Below are 16,773 nucleotides of genomic sequence, written 5' to 3' on the forward strand. Positions count from 1 at the left end.
TTAATAATTGAGACAATTTTAGTGAAATAAAATTAGACTTTCGGATGTTGTAAATTTCATGGTTTAGAAATTAAACTTGTATTATTTAGAAAACATTATTGATAATAAATTACAAATACTATTGACAAATTTGCTTATACACATGACATAAATAAATTCAAATTTTTGAATAATAATATCGATTTTTGAATTTTAATAGACTGTCAAATTATCAAATTGTAAATGATGCATATCTAGAAGTTGAAAACTTTAAAAAACTTAACTATTTTTGACATGCTATAGAATATTTTATATCATTATAGTTTGAAAATACAACATTACAATTGTTCTATAGAAATGAGCTTTAGGAGAAATATACATTATTATATCAATATATATATATATATATATAAATTTACATGATTATAAATTTATGATATTATTTGGGCCATATTTTACATGGAAATTTCAATAAAATTATTATCTTATTATCTTATCGAATTTTGTTAATTTTTACACTGACCCGACTTGGGACCAACAAAATTGATTAATTTATAATGTTAATTAATTTATAGAGTATTAATTTATAGAGGTTTTACTGTATTTCAACATGTGGAGAAATTTTTGATTACATAGTAGTGTGTTTATGATTTTTTTCCTTTTAGTATTTCAAGACATATTAAGCATTTTCCATCTTTTTATTTTCTTGCTTGCGTTTGCACAATTTATATTACCACTGACATCTACAAAAACATGTAATTTTGAAATATAACTTACATGAATACAATCTAAATATGAAATTTAGGTAAACAACAATAAACTTTATAAATATATTTTACCAGCTTATTTTTGGTGAGGAAAAAAATACAATTACATCCCTAAATATAATTTATTCTTTATACATTTAATACAAATTAAAATTTTTTTTAAATAAATTTAATAATGAAAATGAATCCAAGTAAATAAAGTTATAAATAATTACTCTAAGTTTTGGTTGAGTATAAAAATGCAATAGTTTGTTCCATCGCCGAAATGAATTTTTAGATCTGTCTATTTAGCTTTATCATAAATGTAATTGAATAGAACAAATATTTATTTTCTCGTAGCTACTTAGAAGACAAACCGCAGAATATTATAATATCAAATGTCATAATAATAAAGTTTCTTAGGAAGTAAACTATTATATGTGAAAGTGGAAAATGTTATGAAAGTAATTTTTTATATTACTATTCTTATAATTTTATTTACGATAATGAAAATAGTTTTTTAAAAACAAATTGACATAGATCATCCAAAATCGCCGGACCGACTCATGGATATTAGGAAAGACATACATAAACACTCGAATGAATAAGGAAATTTATCAAACATTCTCACATTATATTTTTTCTGATGTAGTTTTAATGCGAACAACAAACATGATAACCTGCAAAAAAATATTTAAAACTATTCAAGAATACCTAATGAAATTTGGAAAGATATATAAAAATAATATAATTTTTCATAGGAACCTAATGACTGAAATTAAATAATAATGACTGAAAAAAATCTCTTAAAATGAGAGTAATTAGGGACTGAAATTTAATTTTATGGAAAACGGATTGAATTCTAATATTATGGAAACCGAATTGGTAAGATCTAATGGGGAATAAATGAGTAAGAAATTATCAAATCTATATTAACATTTTTGAAGTACATTTTGTGTTATGCACTTTTAGTTTTGTTTATTTAAAACGTTATTTACAACATTAACCCCTAAAAGATTTCCAAAACTAACATTACTTTAAATTTTGTTTTCTGAATATTTTATATTTCATTTCAACGAAATAAATAACAGCAATCAATATGAAAATAGAAACTATCATATACTCCCTCCGTTTCAAAATATAGGATGTTTTAAGCAAAGCACACAGATTAAGAAGTCTTTACTTTTAATAAGTTCAACCAATCAGAAACAATACTGCATAATATAAAATACTAAACTAATCTAAAAGTTGCATTGAAATTTGAAAGCATACTATATTATGAAACAAAAAACTTCTCCAAAACATCCTATATTTTGAAACGGAGGGAGTATTTAACTACACATTATGTTGTGTTTCAAAGATATTATATATCTGAATCCTTCGCAAACAAAAAAAAACAACAATTTGATTTCCATTTTGTTTTCCAAAACCTGTGAGTTTTGATTCTTAACGTAAGAAAAATTTTGAGTGACATTTATTTGAATATTATAATTTAACATATATAAACTTAATATAAATTTTAATTATTGAGAATATGTAAAATTAAAAAAGTTTAAAATACTATATAATGTGGTTATATAGTAGATGAGTTATAAAGAGGACATGTTAGAATTAATAAAATATTATATAATTTGTGTTAACACGGGTTAAATCCTTATTTAATTATTTATCAACACTACTAATATTAGAATATTTGACATAAAATCAAGTTGATTTAACTAAGATTATGTAAAATAATTAAATCATTAGGAAAAATGTGACTTAATCAGAGCATATAAATTACTTATTATGTATTTAGAACCCTTATTTTTTGTTATAATACTTAAAAATCAAAATAGAATTTCAATTACTAAACAAAACAACTAAATATAACAAACAAATGGTCATAAAGTGTATTGCGGGTTAAAAAAATAATATAAACATTTATCCGCACAACAACCGAAAAATTTAGTTATTCCTCTATTTACAAAACATCTAATATTTAACAAATAGATACGACATAAATATAAGTTATAATAAAAATTATATACCCGTGGTGTTCCGCAGGTTAAAGTCTAGTTACTACATAAAACATCCCACCATTAGATTATATAAGATTAAAGGCCAGAAACTAAACCCAGGAATGAAAACCCAGAAATGAAATTTTGAGTCAAAAATTTATGAATATTTAAGAGAATTTTGAGAACACGTAAACATCTATAATCTAACATAATTTAGATTCCTTTTTTGTTTATGAATCATTTATAAGATTGAAACCCATAAATAAATTTTATACATTATTTAGAATTCGTTGTTGCCCGTAAATCATACATAAGATTGAAACATATTTTTATAATTTCAAAATAACATATAATCAGATCGTTCCTAGGATGAAACTATAAACTGATAGATGGTGGGTTTAGATCGGAAGAGGCCTAATTGAAGAAGGGAAAAAAGAAATGTTAAGAGTTTTTTTTTGTTTTATGGGCTTTTAAAGGTCCAAAGAATTTAGTTAATTAAGTCCAAACAACAAAAGTGTACAGGTGTCGGATAGATAACCATCAAACATATAGTTCATAATAATCATATAGTTCATGTTTGATGGTCATTTTAGCTTTGAAATCACGTTTTACGTCAACTCTTCTCTGATATGAAAATCTATTTAATGCAATACCACCAATGTGAAGAAGTGTAAAGGCTTACACAGCCGTTCTAAAAAAAAAGATATTCACTGTATATCTTGGGTTTAAAACCATATAATTTACCCCTTTTTACTGTATTGCAGGAAATGTCGTCTCATTGTTTAAAAAAGATGCAAGTATATCAGGCTAAAGCAAGATAAGTATATGAGACTTGAGCAACTTTATTTTTGTTTCCACATATATAGGAATCTAATTTTGATGCAAACTTTATAGCTATTCAGACCTTATACTACTATGTTTCAAATGTCAATTAAATGTAAAATTTGAATGTGTACAAACTATAATATAATCTCCATGTACGTATAGATACGTTTGCAAATTTGAATTATTTGCTACATTCCTTTTGCTAACTTCACAATCTCTGTGATATATATCACATTCACCAAAGTTTTTAGCAAACAAATTCAGTGGTTGTTCATTCAAGCCATATAACGTCCTTCCAACCGAAAAAATGAACAAAACCCGAGTACAGAGGTGTTTGAGGAAGAGAACTTTAAGACTGGTCAATGGGTTATAGGTATAAAGAAATTTGTTTCTTTACGGTATTGTTCAGTTCTTATCTCAAGTTCATATATAAAAAATGAACTTATATTAATATGTAAAAATATTTAGATGAATAAATGTAAAACACAAATACATATAAATTCAGGCTCCCACAGGTTAATCCAGAATCCATCAAGTTTTTTACACCATTAGCCACTATACTCAAAATCCTATAGAATTTGGGTTTTAGTAAGCTAATTGAGTTCAAATTCAGGTTGAGCTTGGTTTACTTACCCGCACATAACATCTCCATTTGTGGCCAGTTGACCATATTGTCAATGTATGAATGATTTAGTATTACTTTAATTATTGTAATAATGTTAAAAAACAACCCACGCATAGTGTGGTCTAACCCCTAGTTGAAGATTAAAAAGGACGATTGAGAATAAGATATTAGGAGTTGCGGATTCTGACCGGAACTAATGTATCATTAATGATGATTAAGATATTTACATTGATGTTGTCTCGTTCTCTCTTTCTCACATTGACTCTAATGAGTTGTCGTAATTGACTTTTTCTTCTCCACTTTTTGTTTTAATAAGGGACTGTTAATTTGAGTGCTGAAATTGAGGAGAGAATTTTTGAGTGTCTTTTTTTTTTTACTACTTTACATCAATCAAAAGATGGATTTCTTCGTAGTACGCACAGACATAGAAAGACACAGACACTATTTCTATTTTCTTTCTTACTTTTGGTACATTAGTTTAATTATTTGCAAAGCCAGAAATAGAGGAACTGAAGTTGTAAACAAAATATTGTTGACGCTTTTATTTTTCATATCCTGAAATAAGAGAGATGCGATGTTCCATCGAGACCTTTCTCAATGAATCCTTTTGAGTACTCTGTTATAGTTATGTCTCTGTACTTTGGAGGGTTTTCTTCAGACACAAGCTCTTTCATCGGTCCATAAACTGTTGAGTTCCCACGTACACTTGAGCTGAAAAAGCTAGCTACTGAAATCCTTGGTCCTTGTCTATTTGCAAGAACTCTATGCTCCACACTTACAAACTTATCGTTCGTTATAAGCTGCATCAATATCAAACCCAACGTAATGATAAAAACAAATCAAAAAATTATTTAGTTCTAAGGTATTTGTTATAAAAATATAAGTATAATAAAATTCTTAATTCTAAGTTATTTGTTATAAAAAATATATAATAAAATTCTTATTGTACCTGCAAGAAATCTCCGATGTTGATAACAAGAGCTCCGGGAAGGGGAGAGACATCGACCCAAGAGTCTTGATGAAGGATTTGAAGACCGCCGATGTTGTCTTGAAGAAGAAGCGTGAGGAAGGAGTTATCTGAGTGTTTACTTATCCCTAAAGTTAGGTCAGGTTGTGGACAAGGTGGATAATAATGGCAGATCATAAGCAACGTCTTCAGGCAATCCATGCCCTTAAGAGTCTCAGATTTCAAACCTAGTGCTTCTGAGAGAAGCTCAAAGAGCAAACCACCTAAACTCAGCACATGCTTTGAGTATTCGAACATAGCATCCCTGAGTCAATAAACAATGGTAGATATCAATTACTTTAAGGAATCATGAGTTGTGAACTCAAAACCAATTAACATCTAATTTGTCTAGCTAGCACTAAATTTATATGGTGGGTGATTAGGGTTTTGGTTCAAGATCCTTCTGTTTTTAAAGGAAGTAAAAAGAAGTTAGTTAGTCTGTTCTTGTTACCTGCAAGTATCTGGGAGCTCCTCAGGAGCCGGAGGATCTGGAGCTATGTAACAAGAGATAGAATCTCTCCAGTTAACAGACGACGAAGAACTATATAGATCGAAATTACTGTTGTAGTAAAACTTGTTCTTGGTGGCATCACGTGAGAAGTATAATTTCTTAACCTCAGGATCATCCTCATGAAACCTACGAACAGCATCTTTAATCTCTTCAAGAACGTTTAAAGGAACACCATGATTGACCACTTGGAAGAATCCCCAAGTCTCCGCTGCGGATCTGACTTTCTCAACGACGGCTTCTCTCGACGTTGTGTCCACGTGGACGCTTGCAAAGTCGATGATAGGGATCTCTAGGTCTGAAAGAGAGGCAGAGGGTTTCTTGTCGGTTAAGGCATCTTGAGGGTGGTGGAAGATACGAGGGATTTGGGTTATTTTAGCGTCTACGATCCCTTTGACACCTTCTTTTGTCTCGTCAAAAGCTTTGCGCTCGATGTAACGATCGAACTCAAACGAGTTTTTGGTCACCATGGTATTGGTATGTTCTTCCGGTCTTCCCAAGGTTTCTACAAATGCAAATAAACGACGAAATCATATATATATAAAAGGAAAGTTTGAGAATGAACGGTAGAGTTTGTTTTTTGGTGTGTAGGACCGATTGATTATGTCTGTGGTCCCGATTTCTGACTGTATCGAATGATATGGATAACTGTTGTCTTGTCTCTCATACTCACCCACTTGTTGTAGCTGAACTTTATCTTCGAGGCTTTTTGTTTATTTATTTATTAAGGACTCATTACTTAAAATTATGCATATATAGATAGTCCAGGATTTGAGTGCTGAAATTGATGAGGAGAGGTTTTTGAGTGTTTTCGATTGTCACATATCTACCAAAAACTGGATTTATTATCATTTAACTCAGAGGGAGTAGTTCAATACCTTGAGGCTTGAGCTAGACATTTACCGGTAAACCACTCCCAACCATAAGTCATCAATGCAATAAATAGAAAGACTCGCAACGGTGAATTTGAATTCAAATTTGGCAACTCCACCATCAATTCTTATGATTTTTTTTCCTTATTTTTATGCGCATCTGAGGAAAAAATGTTACACATTCTTTTTACTTTTTTCGGAAACCAAAGACGCCAAAATCTCGAAAAGTTTGGAAGGAATTTAGTCCAAGACAACAAAAAGAAAGAAAAGAAATGCAAAGTTCACAATGAACTGAACACATTTGTTGTAAAACCTAATGAAGAAGAATTGATCCAATTTAACATAGAAAACAAAGCTTCTGAATTTAATATTTACATTGTTAAATGAACAAACCAAACAATATATTACTTTTCATTTCTCAATCAATGAAGAACCAATTGACCATATTATTAAATAAAACAAAAAGAAAAGCTCCTCAACTATTATTTTTTCTGTTTTGTTTGGAAGTTGCAAGTGCAACCAATGAAAAATTAGATACACATATCGCAATGATAGCAACTGATTACCATCTTAAAGACTTATAAAGTAAGAACACAAATACATAATGAGAATATCAAACTTAGCTGAAAACTACTAAGTTTTTGTTACTCAATTGCTAGTCACAACAATTATCCATTGTTTTTAATGGAAACATGATAACATTTATTCATTGTTTTTCATCGAATGTTGAATCCAGTCTAATTGATTGACACAAAAATAATGGAGTTTTGCATCTTTATTGTGAACAAACATCAAAAAAAATTTGACTGCATTGATACAATAACTTCAATTTGGTTTGCCCCCCTCCTTTTGATGGCTAAAATTATGCAGAGAAACTAATGTTACACAAGTGAAAAAATCAAAGAAAGGATCTAAAATTCCTCTGAAACAAACAATGGCAGCTCTGAATCTATACCAGAACTGAAAAAATGCCAGCTTGAATCATGGAAAGCTGCAAAGTAATCATCTGATACAGTCTCAATCGCAAACTCGGTTGTGATTCTTTTTGCAGCTATGATTCGTTTGGTGGCAGAGATGACTTCTGAGTCAAACGAAACTTGTTCCTCATACATCTGAAAGCTGTTCCCAAACAATGCGATCCTAGACAACCGATCAGTTCTCCAATTCGCTTCCAACAGGTTGCTGTATAGATTAGCCTCACAGTGTGGCATAAAGAACAGAGTAGGCTTTAAAGCTTCCCTTCGAGCTTGCTCGTTCACTGACAAAACAGTGCATCCCAAAGATTCTAGGAAACTAGATTCAGTTGCAGAGAGAACTGGATCAAATACTTCAATGTTATCACCAACCCAATCAAACTCTCTCTTCATCAAGATTGCAATACACAGCTGAAACCTCGGAGATTCGTATGACTCTATGCTACCTATACCGTACATAACTATCTGCAGCTGTGTTTCATTGCCTAACACGAGGCGAAACTGGTCTGACACCTCAGGTGACTTGAGCTGCTCCAAGAATGCTGTGTAAAACTTGGAGTTCTCAACTTTGTGCATCGAGATCTCCATCTTTTGCTTTAGTCTTGCTTGCCTCTGTGGATCAACTTCAAGATCATCTGATTTCCATGGTTGTTGCTCTTCTTCTTGAACCTTAGGTTTTGGTTTTCTTCTTCCTTGTCTTCCTTTACTAGGTAAGACCACTGTCCACTCACCGTCACTTATTTCCATTGAAGCTTAGATAAGACTACACATTCACAAGCACACTACACAGTCCCCTCCAAAATTAGGGTTTCTCTACTCAATGCAACGATTCCATAAACTGTTTCCGCTACCTAAACCACATCAACAACAAAGTTTTCGATTTATAAACCTAATTAATCAATCAATCTATTCGCTTGATTCTGATCTTATCTACTTTGAGATCGATAAAGAAACTTACGATTAGAGACGAAACACACAGGAGGGGGAGATCGAAGAAGCTCGCTTGCAAAATACAGAGGAAGCAGATAACGCTTGACGGCGAACGAGTGGACTCAGTGAGACATTGTGATTTGAGTTCAGAGTCCTCCCGAGTTCCGCGACGTGATATGGGAAACAGATGATTTAAAACACATGTATTGGGCTAGAAAAATACATAATGGGCCTAGATATAGCCCAATAAAAAGCTGTTTAAAGTTTTTAATTGACGTGTCATATCATCAGTTAAAAGCCGTCAGATTGATTTTTAAACTTACAATCCAACGGCTTATGGACTAACGTCAATCTGTGGATAAAGTACAATAGTATATCCAGATAAAATGGTCGGATGTACACGTGTCAGTTAGTAAAGCAAGTAGACAGTGATGATGATGAAGATCTAAAAGAAATATCTAGCCACGTAAGCAGTAAACACAGAGCCGATATTGCACTTTTTCACACTTTCCAATTTTGGAAAAAAAAAACAAGGCTATACGAATTTTCCGGTCTTCTTCTTCGATCTCTGATCCGAAAATTTCTAGTTTGAGCTTCAAGAGAGGAATTGAATGATTTTGGAATCGGTAAAGAAAGAAGAAGAGAGAGTGTGAAAAAAAAAATGGGGAAGGAAGTTAGGATGAGTGATTACGGTGACGATGACGTTGAACACGTACCGGAATGGGAGATTGGATTACCGGAAGGAGATGATTTAACTCCGTTGTCTCAATCTCTAGTCCCGTCGATTCTAGCGTTAGCTTTTAGTATAGTCCCAGAACGGAGCCGTACGGTTCACGACGTCGACCGTGCATCGCAAGTCACGATCTCTTCGTTGCGTAGCAGTATTAGTGGCAATGCTGCTTATTCTGAAATGGAGGAGGTCGTAGTAGTAGATCGAGTTGGATCGAGTAGTCATGGATCTGATCCGAAGAAACAGAGGAGATCAGACGGAGGTGGTGGTGGTGGTGAGGCTTCTGCTGCGGTTGATTCCATGGCGGAGGAGGAAGGTGATTCAGGTACTGAGAAGACATTGAAACGACCGCGTTTGGTGTGGACGCCACAGCTACACAAGAGATTCGTTGACGTTGTTGATCATTTAGGGATTAAATCCGCAGTTCCGAAGACGATTATGCAGATGATGAACGTTGAAGGGCTTAGCCGTGAGAACGTCGCGTCTCATTTGCAAAAGTATAGGCTTTACTTAAAACGGGTTCAAGGTTTGTCGACGGATCAAGATGGTCCGTATTCGTCTGATCAGCTCTTCTCTTCGACTCCGGTGCCTCCACAGAGCTTTCAAGACGACGGAGGAAGTAACGGAGCTACCGGGAAATTAGGGGTTACTTCGATGATCCCGATGCCAGTTTATGGGAATCACGTTGGTATGATGCAAGGGCAACATCATCAGTTTCGTAACCATGGCAATGAATCAAACCAGTATATGATGCAACAGCAGAATAGGTTTGGAAACATGGTTACCTCTCCTTCTGTTGGTGGTGGTGGTGACGTGAATAACAAGTAAATAGGTGAGCTTGTGTTCGTACTGTTTCTTTTTAAGTAAATTTAGAATTTTTACACTGTTTGAGGACTGTGTTATAACCTCTGTTTGTAATAAACTTTTTGGCTATTGTGCCCTTGTTACTTAATTTGATGAGCAAGTAATTAAATCCTAATTTCAAAGTTGGTTTCTCGAGGATTGCATTACAAACCAGATTTGATGTTTAACACACTCTTCAGAGTGGAAATTTGTAATATAGTTCACACTTCAGGTGCTGACACTGAATGTAACCTAGATTTGCTGTGACTGAGATTCTGGTTATCTCATACAGAGATATGTACCTCGAAATCATTAGCCGTCTTGAGATTCCTATTCTTTGATGTTCGTTCCTTTTTACTAGGAAAGTCATCTTTGCAAGTTCTTGATCTTCTATGATTCTTATTACAGGTTATTGGCTTCTGGTTTCTTTTCTGCTTCACTACGTCCTCGTGAATTTTAGTTTCCCACACAAGTCCTCTGTAGCAACTTAGTTTCACTGTGTCCATTCTTATGAGGTAAAAGCCTTCTTTGTTTATCATCACTTGTAGACTTGTTAAATCCAAGACATCCTCTCATGTTTCTTTTGGTTTGTTAATTGTTTTTCTGTCTTTGGATAATGAAGATAGCATCAGACAAGACCCTCATGTTTCCTCACTTTGACAAATGATTTATTATCATTTCTTATACTTCCTCCGTTTCAAAATATATGATGTTTTAGATAAAACACGCATATTAAGAAATAGTTACTTTTAAAAAGTTTAACCAATCATAAAAATACTGCATAATATAAAATATAAAATTAATCTAAAGATAACATTAAAAATTGGAAACATCCTATATTATGAAACAAAAATATTCTCCAAACATTCTATATTATGAAACGGAGGAAGTATTAAAATAGTTTTTTTCTCCTTCTTAAAAGAAAAATATCTTTTGATTGTGTTGGAGGGTCAGGGTCAGTGGTTTAACAATAAGCTAATGCTTTGTGTTTTTTCTCTCTCTCTTTGGCCACAATGGGTTAGACGGTTTGTAGTGTCAGTCAGCTATATAATTTTCATTTTTGGATGTAGTTAAATAAAATCTGTTAAAGATAAATATATATATATATATATATATAAATCTGCATTATAGATGAGAGAATCCATAGAATATTTCTGTGACCAATATGGAGTCTCCGTTAGAAGATCACTTTTCAATTTCACTCATCTTTTTGTTTCATTCAATGGATGTTTGTGTTCACACCATATTCTAACATTATGTTATGACTTTTATTTATGTATTGTGGGTCACTCGTGTTCTTTTTTCAAAGCGTCACGAATCTTGATTTGATTCAGCGCATAGATTCCTTCTATTAAGAATCCAAGTTGATTGATAGAATCTCCACCCATACACTGCTTCGTCTGACAAATTTGTTTCTTCAATGGAGACTTTTATTAGCCATTTGTTCTCAGTAATAGATATGGTGAAATTACTATGTGCGTGACTACCACAATTTCCCAACGGAAGTTTACTAACGCAAGTTCTTTTGCTTGAAACTTTCCCTGACAGTCTTTGTTGATCTTGAGCAGAAACAAAACTGACCCGAGCGGAGCTATTTGGTATGTTGACAAAGTGAAAATAATTGAAGAAACTAAAAGGTTTCAAGTGATTGAACTTGCGATCAGTAACTGTAATAAAAGAGAAGCGCAAGCTCTTCATCTCTTATCCTGTTCGAGCGTAACCCTGAAAAGTGCTCTCCAAATGCAGAAAACTGATCTTATTTTACAGAAGAGTGTCTTTATAGAACTGCAAAAAAAAAAACTACACTTCAAAAGTTAAAATAAAATACAACTTTTAGTGCAGTGCAGTTTTTATTTCATAATACTATTCAATTCTCTTCTGATTCAATCTTGACTTCGAACAGAGAGACTACATGGAATTCTTCATTTTCAAGGAATTGACAAAGTCTTCTAACGATGAGCTGCACGAGGAACCTCCATTTCTGACAGAGGCTTCAAGCTTCTCTTTCAAGTCAATGGCTCTCTTTCTCATTTCTGCTCCTTCTTCATCCACAATCAACCTCACTACAGCTCTCTCCACAGTTCCTTTATCAAGCTCTCCCTCCAATTGAACCCCAATTCTCCAAACTCTCTCTAAGTACCTCGCATTGACTTTCTGATCGCCCGTATAAGGCCTACAGATCATCGGAACTCCTTCCCCGATGCTCTCTAGCGTCGAGTTCCATCCACAGTGACTCCAAAACCCTCCTACTGCAGGATGTCTGAGAACTTCCATCTGTGGTGCCCATTTCACAATGTAACCTCTTTCTGAAACCAACCTACTGAATTCCTCTGGTAAGGACTCTATCCATTCCGAGGCAGGAATAGAACCCGGTCGGATCACCCATAAGAAAGGTTGGTTGCTGTTACTTAATCCCCAAGCCATCTCCAAAACGTCTTTGGTTTCCATTAGAGCCAAGCTTCCTAAGCTTATGTATATCACTGAGCCTAATTTCTGCTTGTTCAACCACTCAATGCAACTCCTGTCCTCTTCTAGCAAACTAGAAGGAGCTGAAGCTGCAATGTGAAGTGGGCCTATAGGATACACTGGAACTTGTAGCTCTCGTTGCAACCATTTCAAAGATGAGCTCTCTAGACAGCTTGTCGAGTTGATGATAACAGCGGAAGCTGTTCGAATGTTGACAGTCTCACTATAAACCTTGAGTACACTCTCTAATGGTCCAAATGCTGAAGTTGGTAGGTCCTTGTACCTTAGAGGATACAACCCTGGAAACACCTTGTCTGACACTTCAGGATCTACAACGTAATCAGAACGCATTTAGATTGGTTTATCTGAATGGGATTTGTGGATCTAAAAAAATCTTGAGTACCTTCCATGTCGATCAAGAATGACTCTGCGTTGACGCTAGCCAAAACAGAGCGACAGACAAAAGCAGTAGCACTTGTCGTGCTGAAGAGGACACTGGGAAGTTGAAACTCCTTAACTGCAGCTTGAGAGAAGTACATGTACTCATCGTAGACGACACAAGCAATATCATTGCCTTGTTCATCCAGTAGTTGACCTATACATTGCTTGAAGCTTCCCTCACAGATTTGATTGAGCTTGACCAAAAACATGTATGGTCCTAGGTTTTTGAGATCAGACTCAGTTAAGCTACCCGGGATGGTGAGGAAATGGAAATCAGAGAAGTATTTGGAAGAGCTAACTCGGTTAAACTGTGTGAGAACAACAGTGATTGAGAATCCCTTGGAGTAAAGAGCTTTCCCAAGTTGCATAATCGGAGTTACATGACCTTGAGCTGGAACAGGAACCAACACTATCCTTCTCCTCACTCGTACTTCTTCCATAGTTTATCTCTTTTGTCCTCTCTCTCTATCTCTCGGTTTATCTTTGTCAACGTATGAATGGAAAAAAATATCAAAGAGACATAAGGATGCTTAAATGCTTTAAACCAGATCTGATGTGATCTTTTATAAACACGTGATATATGATATGTGTTAACTGTTTCATTGGTCTCATCGACATATTGTTTTTATCCCTAAGTGGAAAATTTCTGAGGTTGGGGAAAGCTCTCAGCGCTGTGTGAAAGGAGAAGCAAAAGAACAAGCACGTGGAGTTTACAAAATGGACAAAGAACCTCGAAGATAGAAATGACAAAATTGGTCACCATGTTCTTCCCTAACTCTAAGGATATATACTAGATATTATTATAGGTGAACTGCCCTGTTTAAGTCTTCCTTTTGTCATTTTCTATAGAAAGAATTACTCAAATGTTATCCAAAAGTTGGTTTATTACTCATATCTATAAATCTTCTAAAAATTATTCAAATGTTTAATGCCTTGAGGGTAATTACAATTTACCCCTTGGGTTTTGTTTTTCGATTTAAAGTAAAAAAATAAAAATAAAAATACACATCAGCAAATTAAAATACACATCATTTTTTATTTTCCATGTCACTAAGCAGTTTATTTCAGAATCTAACGATTGAATTTTTTTTTAAAGAGGAACTAAACAGTTTCCACATTTCATAACCCGAAAAAAAAAAACTCTCTCTCTCTCCTCGTCTCTCTCGCCGAAACCTAGTTCCCATTCTCCGTCGTCGTCGTTGCCCAAAGCCACCGCCGACGATCTTATAAAAGACATGCGTTTCTTTTTTAAGCTTTTTCTTTGTGGCATTGTTTCCCAAAATGTTGTGATTTTTGAGAGTCTGTAAAAAACAAGAAAAATTGAGTCTTTTTTGTTTGTCTCTTTAGATTCTTTTCTAAAATGCGGATGTTTCAGCCGTTAAAGAGAGAAGGGTTAATTGGATTTGAAAGTGGTGGTGATGGGCAAGTCTTAGATCTGGATACTGCTGTGAAAGATGGAGTTCTCGGTGGTGTTGTTGATGAGAAATTGGATCTGAAGACTATGGTAAAAGAGCTAGATTTACAAGATATACCTTCTGTTTTCATTTGTCCCATCTCCTTAGAGCCGATGCAAGATCCTGTGATCTTGTGTACTTGTCAAACCTACGAAAGGTCCAACATTCACAAATGGTTCAACCTAGGTCACTTGACTTGTCCCACTACAATGCAGGAGATTTGGGATGATACGGTTACTCCTAACAAAACTCTTCACCATCTCATCTACACTTGGTTCTCTCAGTAGTATAAGTTGATGAAGAAATGCTCCGAGGATGTTCAAGGACGAGCTATTGAGGTTTTGGGGACTTTGAAGAAAGCTAAAGGTCAAGCTAGGGTTCATGCGTTGAGTGAGCTTAAGCATATTGGGGTTGATACTGGATTTATAGATTTATAGATGTTCGCTTTGTACTGGACTCTGTTCAGGTAAAATCGAAGCCGTTGAGAGGCTGAGCAAGGTTGAAGATGAAAATTCTCATTTCTGGTGGCCACCGGAGCTGATACTGGAGCTTGCTTGTCTCGTTGTTGATTCCGGTGGTGATCCCGGTTCAGTCCAGCGAGCTCTCGATCCCAAAATGATCCCGGTTTGTTTTTGTTCGTTAGATTGTGGATATTGCTGAATTAAATTGGTTTAATTAAACCCGGTTTACGTGTTGTAGGTTCCTGATGTTGAACGATCAATAAAAAAAAATGTCAGCTCACAAGAACTCCATATGGTCGTCATTTTATAGCAGAGGTTAAAAGCTATTTTTTAAATCATTATTGGTGTTTTTATAATCTCATGGTGTTATGATCTGGTGTTGTGATCTGATCTGTTGTTAAGTTTTTAGCTTCTTCATCCTCTGGTTTTTTAGAAGGTGCAGAGGATGGCCGAGTATTAGTATTAGACGAGTTGGAGTAGCTGATCTCGCTGAACCGTTAGACGTGGTAGTGGTTCGTGGAGCCGACGAGGTAGTGGTTCGCGGAGCCGCCATGGAGGTAGTAGCACGTGCAGCAGTTAAGGTGGCACGTGAGGTGGGTGTTAAGGATCTAGAGGTTGAAGCTTTAGTGGTCACAGGCCTTGTCGTAGAGGTGGTTGGAGTTATAGACCTTCTTGTCGGTGTGGAAGGTCTGCTCGTTGACCTTGAGCTACCAGAGGATGATGGTCGTCTGAGTCCAGCTACAGAAGAAGAGATCGTTTGGGGCTTATTATGGTTCATTGAGACGATCTCTTCACGGCAGTTCCCTAACTACATAAACAGAACCCAACAAGAACTTCAATGCTTATAATGACAAAGACAAACGTAAGCTTGGGCCAAAGACATATTAAGGTTCATACCCGAGATTTAAGAGCCGTGGGGCGAGAGGTGGGAGCATCGAGCTGATTCATTACGTTTCTATGCGACTCTTTCTCGAACTGTGGCGTGCCTGGCGGAGTTAGAAGCCTGAACAAGAGACAAGAACATCAGACCAATCATCCATGGAAGAAGACATTAAATTACACTCTACCACTAAGCTCTGGTGATGTGCAACAAATAATCATGAAAAATAATGAAATTGTCTCTTTCTATATAACAATGAATTTAGGCCATATGATACATATCTCTGTGAATTGAGGCCATATGATACATATCTCTATGTATTTAATATTGATAAATATTAAATAAACATACATGTTATGGTTGAGTTATGTACTTCATACGGCTGAGTTATGTATTTCGTACGATTGAGTTATGGCTGAGTTATATATTTGGTACGGCTGAGTTACGACTGAGTTATGCTAAAGTTATGGCTGAGTTATGCAACGAATATATTAATTTATTATATACCTTCTCGAAAATACAAAAAGTGTTGTTGGGGAGATACAAACAATAATTATGTTTATTGTTAAGAACCACACACGTAATAAATAAGATTTTAGCGATTTTTTATTTAAAAAGAATTCAAAATTTGAATTTGAATTTTTTTAATTTTTTTTTTAAGATAAAAATAATTCTCAAACAATTGACTGATATGGCTGAGTTATCGACATAAACGGCTGACTTATGAAATATTTGTAAATTAGAATTATTATAACTCAAAATTAAAATATAGAATGAAAAAATGAATATTACAATCATTATAAGCAATAAAAAGTAATTATTATAGACAAAGATTGATTTCTACACAGTCTGATCAAAATGTGTAAAACATTCAAAACATGACATTTAGGGGTTAGGGTTAGGGTTAGGGTTTGAGGTGTAGGGTTCATATTTTCAACATTATGGGTTTTAGTATAACAATTTGGTTTTGGTTATATTGTGTTTGGTTTAAGGTGGTAATTTGGATATACTGATATGATAACCATTTGAAAAC

At 34.4% G+C, this 16,773-nt stretch overlaps 4 protein-coding genes across 4 annotated transcripts; 1 reads left to right on the forward strand and 3 right to left on the reverse strand.

Annotated features, from left to right (window-relative positions):
* Window positions 4,562-6,228, reverse strand: LOC104736803 (1-aminocyclopropane-1-carboxylate oxidase homolog 12). Its single transcript, XM_010456866.2, has 3 exons — window positions 5,633-6,228; window positions 5,125-5,446; window positions 4,562-4,975 (listed from the first exon to the last, which is right to left on the reverse strand). Exons 1-3 carry the CDS (start codon window positions 6,157-6,159, stop codon window positions 4,724-4,726), a joined length of 1,101 nt encoding a protein of 366 aa, XP_010455168.1. The 5' UTR covers window positions 6,160-6,228; the 3' UTR covers window positions 4,562-4,723.
* Window positions 7,307-8,628, reverse strand: LOC104736814 (protein SENSITIVITY TO RED LIGHT REDUCED 1). The gene is made up of 2 exons (XM_010456873.1): window positions 8,494-8,628; window positions 7,307-8,386 (listed from the first exon to the last, which is right to left on the reverse strand). The coding sequence occupies exon 2, from the start codon at window positions 8,280-8,282 to the stop codon at window positions 7,473-7,475; it is 810 nt and encodes a 269-aa protein (XP_010455175.1). The 5' UTR covers window positions 8,283-8,386; window positions 8,494-8,628; the 3' UTR covers window positions 7,307-7,472.
* On the forward strand, window positions 9,007-10,155 carry LOC104736823 (transcription factor BOA-like). The gene has a single exon (XM_019232353.1). The coding sequence runs from the start codon at window positions 9,127-9,129 to the stop codon at window positions 10,021-10,023; it is 897 nt and encodes a 298-aa protein (XP_019087898.1). The 5' UTR covers window positions 9,007-9,126; the 3' UTR covers window positions 10,024-10,155.
* Window positions 11,887-13,422, reverse strand: LOC104756483 (UDP-glycosyltransferase 76E1). The gene is made up of 2 exons (XM_010479088.2): window positions 12,908-13,422; window positions 11,887-12,833 (listed from the first exon to the last, which is right to left on the reverse strand). Exons 1-2 carry the CDS (start codon window positions 13,383-13,385, stop codon window positions 11,947-11,949), a joined length of 1,365 nt encoding a protein of 454 aa, XP_010477390.1. The 5' UTR covers window positions 13,386-13,422; the 3' UTR covers window positions 11,887-11,946.

This window comes from Camelina sativa, chromosome 2 (genome assembly GCF_000633955.1).
Source record: "Camelina sativa cultivar DH55 chromosome 2, Cs, whole genome shotgun sequence".
NCBI lineage: Eukaryota > Viridiplantae > Streptophyta > Magnoliopsida > Brassicales > Brassicaceae > Camelina > Camelina sativa.

Coding starts and splice junctions, on each gene's coding strand:
- LOC104736823 (XM_019232353.1), top strand. CDS start 9,127: ATGGGGAAGGAAGTTAGGATGAGTGATTACGGTGACGATGACGTTGAA.
- LOC104736803 (XM_010456866.2), bottom strand. CDS start 6,159: ATGGTGACCAAAAACTCGTTTGAGTTCGATCGTTACATCGAGCGCAAA. Junction 5,447..5,632: donor GAGCTCCCAGATACTTGCAG/GTAACAAGAACA, acceptor TTATTGACTCAG/GGATGCTATGTTCGAATACT. Junction 4,976..5,124: donor ACATCGGAGATTTCTTGCAG/GTACAATAAGAA, acceptor ATATTGATGCAG/CTTATAACGAACGATAAGTT.
- LOC104736814 (XM_010456873.1), bottom strand. CDS start 8,282: ATGGAAATAAGTGACGGTGAGTGGACAGTGGTCTTACCTAGTAAAGGA.
- LOC104756483 (XM_010479088.2), bottom strand. CDS start 13,385: ATGGAAGAAGTACGAGTGAGGAGAAGGATAGTGTTGGTTCCTGTTCCA. Junction 12,834..12,907: donor ATTCTTGATCGACATGGAAG/GTACTCAAGATT, acceptor ATTACGTTGTAG/ATCCTGAAGTGTCAGACAAG.